At 35.0% G+C, this 16,101-nt stretch overlaps 1 protein-coding gene across 6 annotated transcripts in view; it reads right to left on the bottom strand.

Moving 5' to 3' along the window:
* The window catches only part of RIC1 (RIC1 homolog, RAB6A GEF complex partner 1), a 47,727-nt gene that overhangs the window by 18,830 nt on the left and 12,796 nt on the right, over positions 1 to 16,101 (bottom strand). For 3 of the 6 annotated variants that reach the window (XM_059874214.1, XM_059874217.1, XM_059874219.1), the window contains exons 3-8: positions 14,589 to 14,665; positions 4,123 to 4,230; positions 2,907 to 3,049; positions 2,536 to 2,672; positions 1,480 to 1,571; positions 316 to 404 (exon numbers count right to left, since the gene is read on the bottom strand). In XM_059874214.1, coding sequence (XP_059730197.1) covers positions 316 to 404; positions 1,480 to 1,571; positions 2,536 to 2,672; positions 2,907 to 3,049; positions 4,123 to 4,230; positions 14,589 to 14,665 — 646 coding nt within the window. Of the gene's footprint in view, positions 1 to 315; positions 405 to 1,479; positions 1,572 to 2,535; positions 2,673 to 2,906; positions 3,050 to 4,122; positions 4,231 to 13,198; positions 13,354 to 14,588; positions 14,666 to 16,101 lie in introns of those variants that run through there. The other 3 variants (XM_059874218.1, XM_059874216.1, XM_059874215.1) reach the window with 3 other exon arrangements.

Below are 16,101 nucleotides of genomic sequence, written 5' to 3' on the forward strand. Positions count from 1 at the left end.
AGTTTTGGCAATAATCTCAAATTTCCTGAGGTAATTGAAAATTAATTTCAAGACTAAGAATTAGTTAAAAAACCCCACAAAAACCACAAACCACCCACCCAAACCCTCACACATAAAACACATCTAAAAGTTCATTAAAAAGCAAGCAGCTGAAAGTGCAAAGACACAAGAGTTAATTACTACAAACAGACAGGAGTAAATAATATTCACATCAGTGATTATGCAAACAAATAAACATTGGTTAACTAGCCTATGATAAAAAATATAGTATACCCTAAAAGCAGCTGTAAAATTCCAGAAATAAAAGTAGCTCACCAGGATATTGTTTTGGTGTCAGTTCCAATTTATGAGAAAACTGCATGGCGCCAGTGGTGGTATCTATTGTATAAACCTGCACAGAGCCACTGGAAGATATTAAACATGCTTTAGACTACAGACCATTTGGATTTCTTATCAGTTTCAAGAGGCTAAGAAAAGATACTATTTCTCTCACCAGTAACAAATTATCTAGAACAGACATGTTGAATCAAGTACTAGGCAAAGAACTTTCTGAAGCAGATTTCTAAGATGCTTTCCAGAAGGCATCAGAGGACCTAAAACACCAGCCCTAGAATAATCAATGCACTGAAACTACTTCATTCTCTTAAAATACATATGTACATACAGTCCACATACATTTATGGCTTCCAACTGCCAGACAATCCATGAGGGAAGGCAGTATTTACTCAGTGACAAAGTTTCATCAGAGATGTACTAAGGCATACCATGATCAGTAAATTAAAGTAACTATTCCTGTTTCAGAGGAAACACCAACACACTGTATAGTTACTAAAAACAAGAATACTAGTTCTTAAGAGGACAAATGAAAAATAAACCAGATTATTTAAAATGTTCTAAAACAAAACCCAAGTAAAATACAATCAAAGAAAATAAAAAGCTTCACTCTAAAGCCAGCTTAAGCAGTATAATACAGGAGGGACTTGAAGGAGCAGTATGCAAAATACCACAACTAAAAGCACTTCTGCAACATTTAATTTACAAATATTCACAGTTACTCAAACAGGCAACATTTTTCTTGACCACATCATGACTGCATAAAGCATTTTCTCAGTTGAGTGCAAAGTGCTGATTCTTGTCCAATATTATTATGATTAACTACTTAAAACTGACTTTATAATCCTGCTTTGAGATTAGCTGGAATTGCACCATTTTCCAATCCTTGCTACTGATCCAGCCACCTTTTAATTTTTTTTCCCCAGACCTGAACAGCAAACATAAATTTCAACTGCACTTCAAGCAAGCAACTATTTCTTTCCACCTCTCTCCTGCCTTCTTGACAGCACGTTATGTAATCTCCAGGCAGACTGATTACTTTGATCTTTACAGTTCTTGCAACCCAACTTAGTAAGAAGTAACTACTAATTCAGCTGTATAATGAAACAATCTTCCCCTGCTCTGAACCAGCCTTAAAAAACTTACTTGGCACATCCAAACGCCATTAGCCTGTATTTGTTATTCACTGCCACACAAGTTCCATCAACTACATCTTGTGCCCAAACACCATGGAGCTGCTGCAGAGAAAGAAATGCAGAAGACTTTTTTGTTAAATAGTGCTTTTATTAATAACAGTCAGCTTCTATCCATGACCACCATATTACGCATCTGTCAGTTGACCTTCATGATCTCAAAATTTCATTAATGTCAAGATCAATTGACATGGCTCAAACAAATAAAATCCAGTAATGCGAAACTGGTTTTATTCCTCTTAACATAAATTACAGAAATATATCAATATGTAAGAAAACTGTTTATAAGATCTCTTAATAACAAAATAAATCAATACCTGTAAGACAAAAAAATCCCTAACACTGCCTAGGGGGGAAAAAATGGTAGATGGTACTAAGAATAAAGAAAGAAAAAAACCCAGGAAGGTAAGTTTCCATCTGCAACAGCTGAGATCACAGGTATTTTAAGTGGGTGAGGGAATCTGACACAGATGCATTCTTTTCGGTATTCTGTAATTAAAACACAGATATCAAACAACAAAATGTAATAGTTTTTAGGCTGAATTACAGGTAAGAAAACACCTAACTTGGAAAAGATTCCTGTAAAAGAAATTCTGAAGTATGCTTGTCACTATGAGAAAGAGATAGACTTGACAAGAACTAAGTCCTAGACATAGTACTTATTGTATTTAGGCATAGGAGAAACCACTTCCTATCATCCCACTTGTAACTTCTAACAGGAAGACTGTTGGTCTGACACAGTAAGACATGGTCTATAATGACAATTTCAATGAATAAATGAAAGTTAAACCTATTATCAATTATGGCCTCCCAGTGGCACCAACCCTATAAAAATCTAGCTCAAATTATGCTACAAAATGCAGTCCTGTTCTTACGTCATCTCTTAAGCAGATGTTAAATTTTAGTTTCTTTGTAGCTGAACAGAATTTAAAGTAGAAAGCCAAGTGAAATGCAGAAACCAAGGAAAACACATTTATTGTGCATGGCAGAAATGCTAAAGGAAACACACCTCGGCAGTGAATCTACTCGACATCGGTGTAATGAAGCCAACTCTGCCATCATTAAAAACAACAGCAAAGCCATCAAGCGTGGCACAGTATTCCATATCTCTGATGTAAACATCTTCAAATCCCAAAAGTGAACCTGCTGAGAAAGTATGAATAATTTAAAAATACGTGAACACAGAAATATTGCAAGCTAACAGACATTTCAGATGTTTACTTATTACTTCAAAGAGAAAACCTAATTTAAACAGGCTATTTCATTCCCACAAATGGCAAAATTTTCCCATCTCTGCTTAAGTACAGAGAGAATATTTTGTATTAGATGGTATGTCACCAAAAGGTAACTATTGCAAGCAACAGAATCCCTAAAACCTACCTCGAGAAGACTGCAGATCTACAGAAAATGGAACTGTACATAGGTTGATGGCCTTCCTCCCATTGGTCATACCATCCCAGTGAATGAGATGGAGAAATCCATCAGCAGTAGCCACAAGTAGATCTTCTAACATGGACTGCAAACTAATAAAAGATATTTGTTAATCCCTAAAAAACTTCGTCTCAAATCAATGTCACAGAAGTATCAATTAATGTCATGAACACTGTATAACTGCCTCTTGTACCAGCAACTGCATTGTAAAGTTATACATGAGTTACAAATACATACCATGCTGACAAAATATGGTAAACACCTCAATTTCTCTCCAGCAATCACTGTTCATTAACACGTCTGTATTGTTATAGTAATTGCTTAACTGGGATACTAACTGCTGAAGATCTTTTCAATACTTTTGACTAACCGTAAGACATTGCTGCCAACAATCAATTATTCATCTATGCCAGAAAATTAACAATACTGCCTAGGCTGTAAATAATTCAGATTACATTTTAATCTGTGGTTGGAACAAACTGATGAAGGAGAAACTAGATTCCTTCTAAAGCCTTCCTAAAACATTTCCAAAATCCTGACAACTACTGTTCATCTACTTGCATGCAAAGCTTTTTCCAATATATATTGCATGTCTTCCAACACCCATTTTGTGCTAAGGAGACTCTTCCCAAACTTCACTCTGCTACTTTTCCATCTCTTCCAATGCTATGAAGTTTCACCATCTTTTCACGCATACTTATTTAGCATGTTCAAAATTGCTTTATAGGACAGGCCATCACCACAAAAAAGCAAGTGGCAAAGAAAAAGGACAAACATGGACTTCTGAAGGCATCTGGAAAAATGCTAAAATGCTGCATACAGTTTTGCTCTAATGACCAACACCTCCATGAAATCCCTAATACACACTTGGAGCTGAAGGACAAACTCATTTATAGCAATACACAGTAATACTGAGCATACTACATACTTCTAGATGCCAAAAATATCAGCATAATCAAGCACAGAAAGAATTCTTATACAGCAATTCACTTTTTAACCTCCTCAGACTTACTAGTTGCTAATAGTAACTTACTAATACCAGTCCTTACTATTAATAAGCCTAAAAACTTACTAGAAGCCTTTTCTTCCATCCAGTTTTCCCTTCACTTTTTAAAAAGTATTGATACATATGGAAAAATTCTCAAGACTCAATTAATGAGCATACCTTGTGATAGAGGCTTGCAAGTCCAGCACTTTTTTCATTTCTAGATTTAACGAAGGAGCACATTGTTCTTCCTTATAATGTGGGGTTCCCTTCAGATGAGGGCTTCCTCTAAAATACAAGAGAAATACTTGAATTAAAACAGGCTGTCCTTCAAAAGATGCAAGAGTTACTGACTTACATTCCTTTTTCTCCCCATATATATACACGTGTGTGTGTGTGTGTGTGTGTGTGTGTATGCATGTATGTATGTATGTATACACCCCCACCCCCACACGTGCAATCTGCCACAAGCAGCACTGAATATCTAGGATGTAATTTTGGTGCTAAAAGTTTAGTCTAGTATGTAGGCAAAATAAGACAATATAAGAACAGAGAATGAACACTACAACAGCTGTGTGGAATGCCTTAATACTCCTAAAAAAGGGATATGTATCAGTGAAAAATCTGATTTAATAAACTGTTACTCAAGTGTTTACAGTAATTAAATATGGTGAATTCTTAAGTATATCCCATTTATTCTTCTTCAAGATGCATTACAGACTTCAAAATGTTTATGTTTCTTCCATTCCTTTTGTCAGATCAATGTTTATAATATAAATTCAGCATGCATAATACAAGTAGACATCTCTCACAGTACTTCATAGGACTATTTCTCCCTGAAGCAAATTAACTAGTTTTTAACCTAAGACCTACTAAGAAGAGATGACTGAACACTGATTCCCTCCCTTTAAATAGACCATTACAAAATATCAACTTCTAGATGTAGAAAGCGTCTTTTTATCTTCCTCATTTTAAATTTCACATTCCATTGATTATGTCACAACATCACTATATATTACTATACAGCATCATTAAAGTATTCCTTATTTATTTGAGTTATCAGATGTGCCATGTGCTTTTTAAACTTTTTTTAAATGAAAACTGACCTACAGTCATAAGTATTGTAACATGTCATCTAGTTCATTTACCTAATCAGCATTATGCTAGCAAGCAAAGCAAACTATGAATGTAACAGGCATTGCAGACAAGTTAGAATTTGTAGTAACTTCAATAGTCTGAAACAATAGATAAGTACACAGATTCAAGTAATCTTTACCTGTATTTTAACTGACAGAACATTTATTTTGATTTACATCAGGGTAGCAAATATAACTGCCTAAGACATGGCGGAAACCAAAGCAGATGCAGCTTTAGAGAAGTCTGACAGCACAAGGATACATCAATCTCTTTCCTGTCTTGTTTATCTCAGTAGATATCAAGTTCCTTAATTCACTACCATTTTATAGCAATGCCATATTCATATCTGTTATTCTTTGATGGGCACTGTACCTTTCCTTGTGTAGCAAGGACAAAGATATATGCCAGCTAAGGTAAGACCAAGGTAACTTTTGTCAATCTGGATTTAGTAGATGGAAGTAGTATCATTTTTCCAGAACAAAACTATGGTGGCTGTGAAGAATTACATCAAAAAATGAGAAAAAATTATTTTAAGGTTCGTTAATTTACCACCAAAAGATTTGCAACTTGTATAAATTTAAATTATTAGAATGTCTGGTTTGCATTTCCAAAAAAAATTAATTGTAAAAGGCAGCTGTCTTAGGAAAGATCTAGCCCCTCATGTAACCTAGCTATCATGGACTGACAGGAACCCTGAAAAAAAGGGTAATTTCTTTTTTTAATAATACTAGCTTGGTGGGGTTGTTGTGGTGCTTTTTAAAACGTATAAAACCCCAGACAGTGGAGATAGTGTGGACATACAGTTCCAGAGAGTACATTCCCAAACTAGATGAAAATACTCTGGTTTATCAGCAATCAGTGGTACAACTCAATTGTGCAAGCAAGTGAATAAAACTGAGATGAAAGGGTTGAGTAATGCAGAAATGTTACTGTTAGGTAAGTATAAGACACAATAAAACATATCTGTTTTAACTAACCGAAGTACATAACCAAGTGTAAACTCAATGTTTCTGCACAGGACAAGCTACAAAGCCAGAATGGTAACAACATGGTTTAAAAAACATGTTTTGCAGGAAGAAAAATTTCAAGTCTCCTCGTAGGCTGGCTTTTTTACCTTTCAACACCTTTGATAAAAAATAGGTTGCAAGAATATTTGAATATTTTCAGTTTCACAAGCTAGTCTTAGTGAACTGGTTACCATCTGTGGCACCTTATCTTTTCCACTGGGGAACTATCATTTCTGTCCCAAAAAGGCTTCTTTTATCCACCTTGCAAGAGGCCAATCCACACAGAGTTAAGGTACGTCACCTTGACTGAAACTCCAAAAATGCCACTATTTCAACTCATTGCCTATGATTTTGTCTAATTCATCAATTCAAAAAGAAACCCCTAGTATGGATGCAAAGGAGGTGCTACCGAAAGTACACTGTGTTCATACAGTCCACATCTGCATGAGTCAGCCTCACTGGCTGAGTTCCTTTGACCTTTAAATGAAGAAGAAGAATGCACACAGATGACTGAAGCAGGAAAGAATGTTTGGTCTGGGTTGCCACATCAGCATCTGCTATGGCTGCAGCCAAACTTTAAGTAACTCACTTTCACACAAGAATTGAGAGGAACACATTCCAGTGACTGACCAGCTGCATGTCAAATCAAACATAATCACTGCAATTTGCATGGCATCTGTTCATGTAACTAAGCCTGTGAATAAATCTCTTAAAACTCAGAATTGAGAAAAATCTGCAACTCAAGAAAAACTGAAATATGGAAAGATTAGGGATGCTGTTTTTAAAAGCCCCACCACACCAAAAAGCATCCTAAATTCAAGAAAGAGGCAGCACCATGCAAAAGCAGAGTTAAATAGACTCTTCAACTAGTAGGAAGAATTTCCTTGATACTTGTTATCTGAAATGGTGGGAAGTTCAGGGAGGAAACAGGACATCAGCCAGCTAATTTTTCTAGGTGCACAATACTGCATTTATGGCCTCTGCTAATTGCACAACAGTTAAGTCATACAACATGATACACGGATGAACTTGTCACTGCTATCAAAAGCATCTAAGAAATACATAAGAAGTTAATTATAGCAGAATCTGAAAGCATGTACTTAAGGGTTTCTTTGTAATTACAATTAAGGTACACAACACATATTATATTAAAGTCTCTTCTAAGTTTTTAAAAATAATGTCCACTGTTTTCTGCTTAGTAATGGAGAATTCTAGTTTGGAGACAGAATAGGCATTAAATTCATATTTAAGTTTTCACTGTACTATTTGGGGTACTCATAGTAATATAGTTGGCAGTTATTGCTGGATAATAGTTTAGAAAAATTCAGAAATGCTCTCAGAGTCAGAAAATACAGTATTTCAAAAAAATACTGTGACTAATGGTAAACAATGTATTACTTTAAAAACCAACCAAACAATAAACAAGGCAGTTGCACCCATTTTCACTGGCTAAACCATGCAAGTAATGAGAAGTAATGGAGACATTTCATTGAAAAAAATAAGAAAGACTGCAGACACTTAAAAGTTATTTCTAGAACAATTGTTTGATACAAACAGGGTAAAATACTTTTATACTACTTTTGGGCTATGATCTTCTTAGTTGTTTCTGATAAAAATACTTCAGTAGTACTTGGCATGGGAGGGAAGGGACAAGAAGATTAAAAATCATGATGCTTCAGCTATTAATGGCAATATTTATATGACAAAAGCAGGGCAGTGTTTCTAAAACAACTTATATCACCAACAAGTTGTTCTCCTTGAAGGCAAGGAGGAAAAAAACCTGACACCAGCCATTTTCATTGTATTAGCACAATTACACAATGTTTACTAACCATTTTACTATGGTTCATGTGAACACTGCAGTTAATGCTCACATTGAAAAACTGAGGACTTAATTTTTTTACACCTGATTCAAAGAGCCTGCATCAACACCTGTGAGGTTTGGTTTTCATGCATCTAGCATCTTTCACTCCTTAAACCTGCATCTCTCTACCACATACTGCAGGCAGCCACCAGCTGAGGATTAAATACATTTGACTGGATGCAGAGATGTATTCATATAGATTGGCAATAGCCTCACCAACAAAATTAAAGTGAGTTTATGGTAACAACTATGAAGAATAAGTGCTTAGAAAAGGAGTTCTTAGTACAGCCTTTACTACACAATTAGGTAGTAGCACATTTCAGCAGTTTGAGAAAAGAAACAGCTAGCTATTCATATAAAAAAGTTAAATGCTTTACTAAGTGATTATTTCAGTTGCAAAGATTTCTTGACAACAGTTACAGAACCACAGAATCACTGGGTTGGAAGAGACCTTTAAGACCATTGAGTCCAATCCATGCCCTAACGCCTCAACCAAACCATGGCACTGAGTGCCACATCCAGTCTTTTTTTAAACACATCCAGAGATGGTGACTCCACCACCTCCCCAGGCAGACCATTCCAGTACCTTATCACTCTTTCAGTAAAAAACTTTTTCCTGATATCCAATCTGTGTTTTCAGTAAATTAAGAGGTTAAAACCTCTTGAAACACCATCAAGAGTTTGCAAGTGCCATAATGGTTAACAGAAGTTCTTCAGCTAATCTAGTTTTAAAAATACATTTTCCAAGCAATGCTAAAATCTTACAGGGAAAACTACAACGGTAAAGTTCAGCAGAAGCTTATTGCTGAGCAAAAATTACCTAGTAAGTTTATTAACCATACACCTCATTGATTACCCTTGAAGAGTTTGAAGTTCAAAACCTTTGTACATACTAATCTTCAGTCATTGGATCAGGAAGAAAATGTCCACTGATGAGGTAATTTATGGCACCTATAAACCTATAGGTTATAGGAAAGGTGATAGCTTTTAAAAATGCCTGAAAGATTAAGACATGAATAGAGTAACCAAGCATATAAGCAACAATACAGCTTTGAAAACCATCATATGAACTAGTTTCTTCACAAATTCATAGTGGTTAGTTAACAACTAATTTTCAAAGCACTTTCAGAGACTTAATAATCTACATCATTGAAGTCTCATTCTAAATTTACACAACACCCTTATCGCACCCCAAATGCAGGCTCCACTTGAGCATATGAAAAAACCTGACTCAAAAGACTGTCCAATTACAACATTTAGTTAATTAGCCATGTAAAATTTTTAGATTTTGTCTTTTTTGAAAGGCAAAAATATCCCCAGCACTAAGTCACACATGCTCTTCAAGTGAAAAAACTTCAGTTACTCTCCTTTGGCAAACCCCTAAACAGAAAGAACAACCAGATCAGTACAGAGAAGCCCTCACTCTGATGGTGTTACTCACCTATTTACCTCTTTAAACATAAGAATAGCTATACAAATTAATTTGGAAAGTCCCCAAAAAGTTACTACTGTACCTTGCCACAGCTTACAAAACTGCAAATTTGCTTCTGTCACTTTGCACTGTCACTTTCCTTAAGCAATCACAGGCAGAGATAAATTTTATTTTAAGATGCTACATTCTTACCTTATATACATTATTTTTCATGTTTTGTCTTGTAGTTACTTTAGGAATTGGGTGGTAAAACCAGACTGAACTAATTGAAGCAGGACTTTGTACTTGTGCTCACTGTAGGAAAATATCCCAGAATGTGGGCTAATGGCCAATACTGATTCTCTTCCAAATCTGCTCTGAACTGGAGCAAAGCCTCCAAGAGCTGGAATGAAACTGCAGGGTACTCTGGCTTAATTTTAAAAAACCAAACACCATACAATTACTGCTTTCTTTCCCCTGTTTTTAGTCTCACAAATTAAGGAGGATACTGTAAGCTTTCACTAAGCATGAATGACAGCTCACTCCAAGAACAGACTGGCAATTCCTAGCCAAATATCAACAGTGCCAGAAACATTTTGACAGAAAAACTACACTCCTAAAATATCACAATATGACAAAAAAAATACCAATGGATTCCAGCAATAAAAATGAAAAGTTTCATTTTTTATATATAAATATTCACATGTTGCAGTTATGGCATGAGCACTTGTTTTATCATATAAGTCTAGTAACACGTTTTTACATATAATATGCATAATACTGAACAGGTTAGTTGACTAACTCTTACCATACCTACATGAGTAGATTTTATATAGATTAAATCTCTAAAGGTATAAAATAGTGTTTAAGAAGTATTTCCCACTAAACCTTCTTAAAGTATTTAACATATTCTAAATTTCATAAGAGCTATGTCCTCAGTTACTAATACAACAAGCTTCAACAGATTTGTGGGCTCCAGCCACAAATGTTAATTTTGGATTTTAGTATTTCCATTAAACCACCAGATTTCAGAATATAAAGACCATTACAATTACTTGATATGAATAGGAGACAATAATGTGAAATGTGCATTTTTAAACAGGAAATCAATTTTCCTAGGCTTTGATTCAGTCTGATTTAAAACAATCAATAGCAGCGGTGCAAGGGAAGTTCACTCAATCTTTCTTTACAAAATCTCTATATTTCATAATACTGAAAGATAAGGAAAAGCAAAGACTCTGGCATTCAAACAGGATGGCATCTTAGCCTCAATTCACACTTTAGCTCTTTTACTAAATGTGCCATTAGATTGAGAAAAAAAAAAAAGAGGTGGCCCTGAAAAAAAGTCATGCAGCGATTAGATATACTAGAATGCATACTGAGTTATTAACGTGTTTCTGTCACTTCTCATACAGTTTTGTTTTGCTTTCCACATTGAAGCATTTTGTTTAAGTTGGACCAATAAAAAACTTTCATAAGTGCAACTACAGTTTACACAACAGCTGTACGCTAGAACAGCTCTGTTAACACACCAGATACAGGCAAGCTCTTCTGTCCATGTTGCCCAACAGCTATATATAGTAACAACTCTGTATAAAAGTAACTGTGAATTGGAAGGACATTTTCTCCACAAACATCCCTCTCCCGTACAGACAACTGATGAGTGATTCTGACTTTCAGCAACTCATTTGATCCTTTTCTTCAAATCAAAGCTAAACTATTATCAAGCAAATTTTAAAGCAGTTACTTAAAAAGTACCAATACCACACGAAGCTACTTTACTTCAGTTACCAGTGTCCCAATCTTGAAGACTGCAAAAAACTAATGAAATCAAGAAATTATCTATAATATACCTAGTACCTGCTTTTCTGACTACCCATTTTTCTTTAATTTATGGTAAAATATGCACAGTGTTTAAATGAGAGCTAAGTGGACAAAAGGATCTAAACACAACCATTCTCAACATCTTCACCTGCATGTTAACAAACCTAGCTGCAATTTCAACTTCAGGACACTGACTAAATTGGGAAATTTTGCACTAGACCAATATTTTGGTGCAGCTGAGGATGTTGCTGGTGTATATTCCCAGCACACAACCACCATGTTATATTGACATGCACAGTTTAAGAATTCTGTTCAAGTAGTTGTATTAAGAGGGCTTCCCCTTCTCATTACAGTCATGACATCGAAATTTTGTATTTCTGCCAGAACTGGCCAGTATTGTTTAAAGAAAGGCTACTAAAGCACAGGCTTCATTCTGCTTACAAAAAGTAGATTTGGGCACTTAATAAACATTAAGAATTAGTAATAATTTTTAAAAGTAGAACATGACTAAAGATTCATCTCAGTTTTTAGTGACTTGTTTCCAGCAGCTGTCTGTCACTTCGCTAATGCAAGGACACCCTCATACTTTTTCCAAAAGTCATCACCCTCTCTCTCACTTTGCCCAGCACAGGTAAATAACCGCACAAGACAGAGCTGGAAGAGTCCTAATTAATATATCCATGACTGTAAAAACGTTCCAAGCAATTGCTTTACCATGAATCATAAGATTTATACAAGTATCACTGAATGGCCACTTCATGTTTTTCAACTTCACAGTGTGGCTACACAGCGCTACTTCAAAGTCACCTTTTTCTAATGTCAGCCTTTTACTAAATGCCAACTTGCAAAATGAGCTACTAGAATCCAGAGCAGGGGACAGGGAGGGTTAAAAAAGGGAGATAGGCAGGTTTAGTTTCCCCATCAGGTCAACAACCCGACTTTACTTAAGGCACATCTGCATAATCACTGCTGCCAACATAGAGGAAGGAGCCAAGAACACACTGTTACAGGGGGAGAAAACAGTAAGATGTCCCCTTTCAAGCATGAGGCAAGTCAGATACAAGGCCTTTCACTGATCTATAATGGCCTCAAAGTGAAGAAAACTAATTTGGTATTGTTAAACCCAGCAGAAGTGAAATCCAACCATTTCAATGAAACAATGCCTTTGGAAAATGAACATATGCCCAAATAAAGATAAAAGTTTCAATTCTAGCTTTTGGTCTCATTTGTCAACTTGTTCATTTTATATTGGAGGTTTTTTGCTTGATTAACCCCTGCCAAGTATTTGCTCTACAATGTAAATTAGTGAGACTGCCTACAGGCAGTGCACTGTATCTGCACCTGCAAAAGAAGTTCATTCCATTTTAATAACTTAAATAATCATTTGACATTAATCACAGGAGGCACAATTCACCCACAAATGCCTGTGTCTTTCTTTTGATCTAATATAATCAGAACAGTAGTAATTTTATTTAGATTTTCAAAATTGAGGACTAAGTATAGACAAGCTAGTAATCCCAGTAAATTCAGCGAGATCATCATCTTCTTAAAGGTAAGCACACACATTAGTCTTAGGAGACTTTGAGCAACCTATTATAAACACACTAGGGACAAATACCTTGTCCTACTGATCTATGGAATTTGCATTATAGTCCTTCTTGGGCTATACAAATGTATTTTAAAACCCTGATTGTTCAACACACAACTAACAATTAAAACATGCATTTTCAGGTCAAAAATTCATATCAATTACTAAAGTTTTATAAAAGTTAGACTGCTTAGTCACTGATGGCTTAATAGGTATTTTCAAGCCTTCCTTCAAGTGATATTCTGAACAAACTTTCCAAAGCTTCTTTCTCAACTTTTACTGTGTTTCATGTATATCTCCATAAGTTTTTAGGTTTTGTCAATTAAAGCACCCCCCAAACTTTTCAAAAAGAACAAGAAAAACTCACAATAAACTACTGCTTAGTTTTTTCTGCATTATGTAATGTACAGACAAGGATATACTACCACTTTATTTATTTGGACAAGTTGCAGCAGCAGGCTGTCTGCCTCTTCCCCTGATGACAGTAAGCCAGATGTGAGGAGTCAGTTTGAAAACTGCTATTCAGTTCTCCAAAGAGGCAAGTAAAGTAATATAACTTGTCTACATTAGTCTTAAGTTTCTGGAAAAAAGAAAAGTAAATTGCAACAATAAATTCCAGTTAATTCCAGAGCTTTGAGAGCTATTTCAGAGGTCAAAAGATGGATTATAGCCATAACACACAAAAAAAATTCTAGTCAATAAAGGAAAATCCACTTTTAAATCATTTACTACCTGCCACGTCATTTCTTCCTACACACATTTGTGAAAGAAGACAGATTTTGAATTTAAATACTTTTGAAAACCCCCTTTATTTTCTTTTAATGTTCATGGTTTAACAGTTACACTGAAAAGAAAAAGAAGTCCAAATATATTCCTCTTACATGACATCTTAGGCTATCCAATACTCCTCAGAGATGACCACGTGGAGAGATCCATGATTCAACTTTAACTCTTTTTATGAATATAAAAAAAAATAAACTGACTAGTATTATCATAATGATGAAGATATATAGAGGGATATATTAAAAAAAAAAGAAAAAGTTTCTATCCAATTAGCAATCGAGAATGTGCTATTATATGCATGGACAAATTCAATCCAAACCATGACTACAGATTCTGCCTATCTAAACACACAGACACAAACACATATACTCCTTGAAGTTTTAATTTGTCCTAGCCATTTCCCAATTTTGTAAAATCCAAAATCAACTAAGTCAACCACAAAAAACAATCAAAATACAGTCACATTTTAAACGTGTAAGATGTATTCTATCATTCACAATCAGGAAAATAAGATGAAACTGACAACATAACACACTGCAACAAAAATACTTGCACATTCTTACTAAAAAGTATCCATTTGCTTTCAAAACTACTGGGATTTTATTCCCCATTTTGTAAAAAAAAATCTCCAAGTTATGAAAACATCGTGGACAGGATCTATTTTTGAATTATACCTTAACAGTTCCTAAGACATGTGATTTTTTCAACTGAGTTATTCAAAGGGCATCATTAAATCTTGTTGCAGATCATGAACACAATTGACTACCTCAAATTATAAAATTAGACTTTACCTACTATTAAGGCTTTTGGGAGCTTGTAAGAAGGACCTAAGGAATCACAGCGACACTCAGCAATCTACTTGAACACAACTTCTCCCCTACACTGACTCTAACTCATAGGAATGATGATTCACATACTCATCAAGCATTAAAACATACTCTGTAATGAAGTATCTTTTGTCATAAGAGCTGCTTAGAAGTTGTCTAGTCATATTTTTTCACACTGTGAGGATGAAAAGTTTAAAATACTTACTTAGGATATATTGGCTCATAAAGATACTTGTCTCTTGCTGATGGGATTTCAAAAAATAAGATGTATCCATTTGCAGTCTGAAAGAGAAGTACTGATAAGATAAATATCTAGTCTCAGTGTGAATAAAATCTGTTAGTCTCATGTGACTTCTATGTATGTCTCATATATTGAAATCAAATATACATTCATTTAGACATTTAAAACACTGTGTGTTTATATTAATTCCAGATAAAATCCATACCCACCCTTAAAGTCAAATGAATAGACAGGCAGGAGATCGAAAACCAGAAAAACTATTTTGTTTATGCACCAGTCCATCAGAAATTTTCCTCTAACTCATACAAATCTATAAAACCTGACAACTATTTCAGATACTTAGAATCTGGGCACATAATTCCTATCAACTACAGGAATTAACACGGAAAACAGAGTAGAAGGTGGGAAGTATCTGAATAAACTCTCCAGGTGTTTGAACACAGACACTACTAGATGCAAAGAGTTTAGGCACTGCCTCTCAGTGTTGGTCATACAGGTAGTTTCCAGAAATCCTCACATCACTTATCTTTAAAGCCTGTAATAATTCAATCCCAAGCCATGTTCTGTCATTCTCAAAGAATGACTTCATACTATATTCAGGGAACAAATACAAATCATTTAGTTATATGATGTTCCAGTCATACCTAGAAGCTGCTTGCACAAGCATGAAACAAGTAGATGACCAATAATGTTATGTGTGCAAAGAAGTGTTATTTGTTTACAGCATGAATTTATTCTCCAGGAAAATTGGTAAATGCATTTTCGTTAAATAGCATTTCCATCCAATTATTTTAATATGGGCTGGGCATGTATCCAAAGCAATGGAGACAAAAAGCACTGAAATTAATGGTTTCACATTTCCTTGCAAGACTGGTTTCCTTTTCTTTGAATAAAGCAACACTCTTGTTAGTTAGTGTATCATTTCATAGATGCCATGGCTTTCCTCAGTCAAACATTTCACTTTAGAAAATGTGTGTTTTGGCTTTGAACTCCAAGAAACACTATTATTCTCATTCAAAGCGAGTATATTTTTCAAGCAAGAACAAAAATCTGAACCATAATGGTGAGCTTGAGACAGGGTGACAATAAATGGAAGCTTTTCTGTGTGCTGTAATACCATGTTCAGGTATTATGTGGTAAAGACACGTGTTCATTTCTAACATCTTTACAGGTTCATTCCATTACATCATTAAATATTTAACCCCTAAGTTACCTTATCCTGGAAAGAACAGTAAAACAATACTGTGAAGTACCTTTATACTGATATTAAGGTACAAAGGGCCTTACTGAACACTATTCAAAGGACAAAGTTGCTATTGTTACAGGTTCATTTCTAAATAGAAACCTCAAATTACATGAAGAGGGGGATGAAATTTAGAAGCACTCAAGCACAGACTTCTGGCAAATTGATCATATTAATTTACAGAGGTCTCATTGCTTTAAAATTGTCTGAGTGAAAATAAATAAGTAACCATCA

The sequence above is a fragment of the Haemorhous mexicanus genome, chromosome Z (assembly GCF_027477595.1).
Source record: "Haemorhous mexicanus isolate bHaeMex1 chromosome Z, bHaeMex1.pri, whole genome shotgun sequence".
In the NCBI taxonomy this organism is placed as follows: Eukaryota; Metazoa; Chordata; class Aves; order Passeriformes; family Fringillidae; genus Haemorhous; species Haemorhous mexicanus.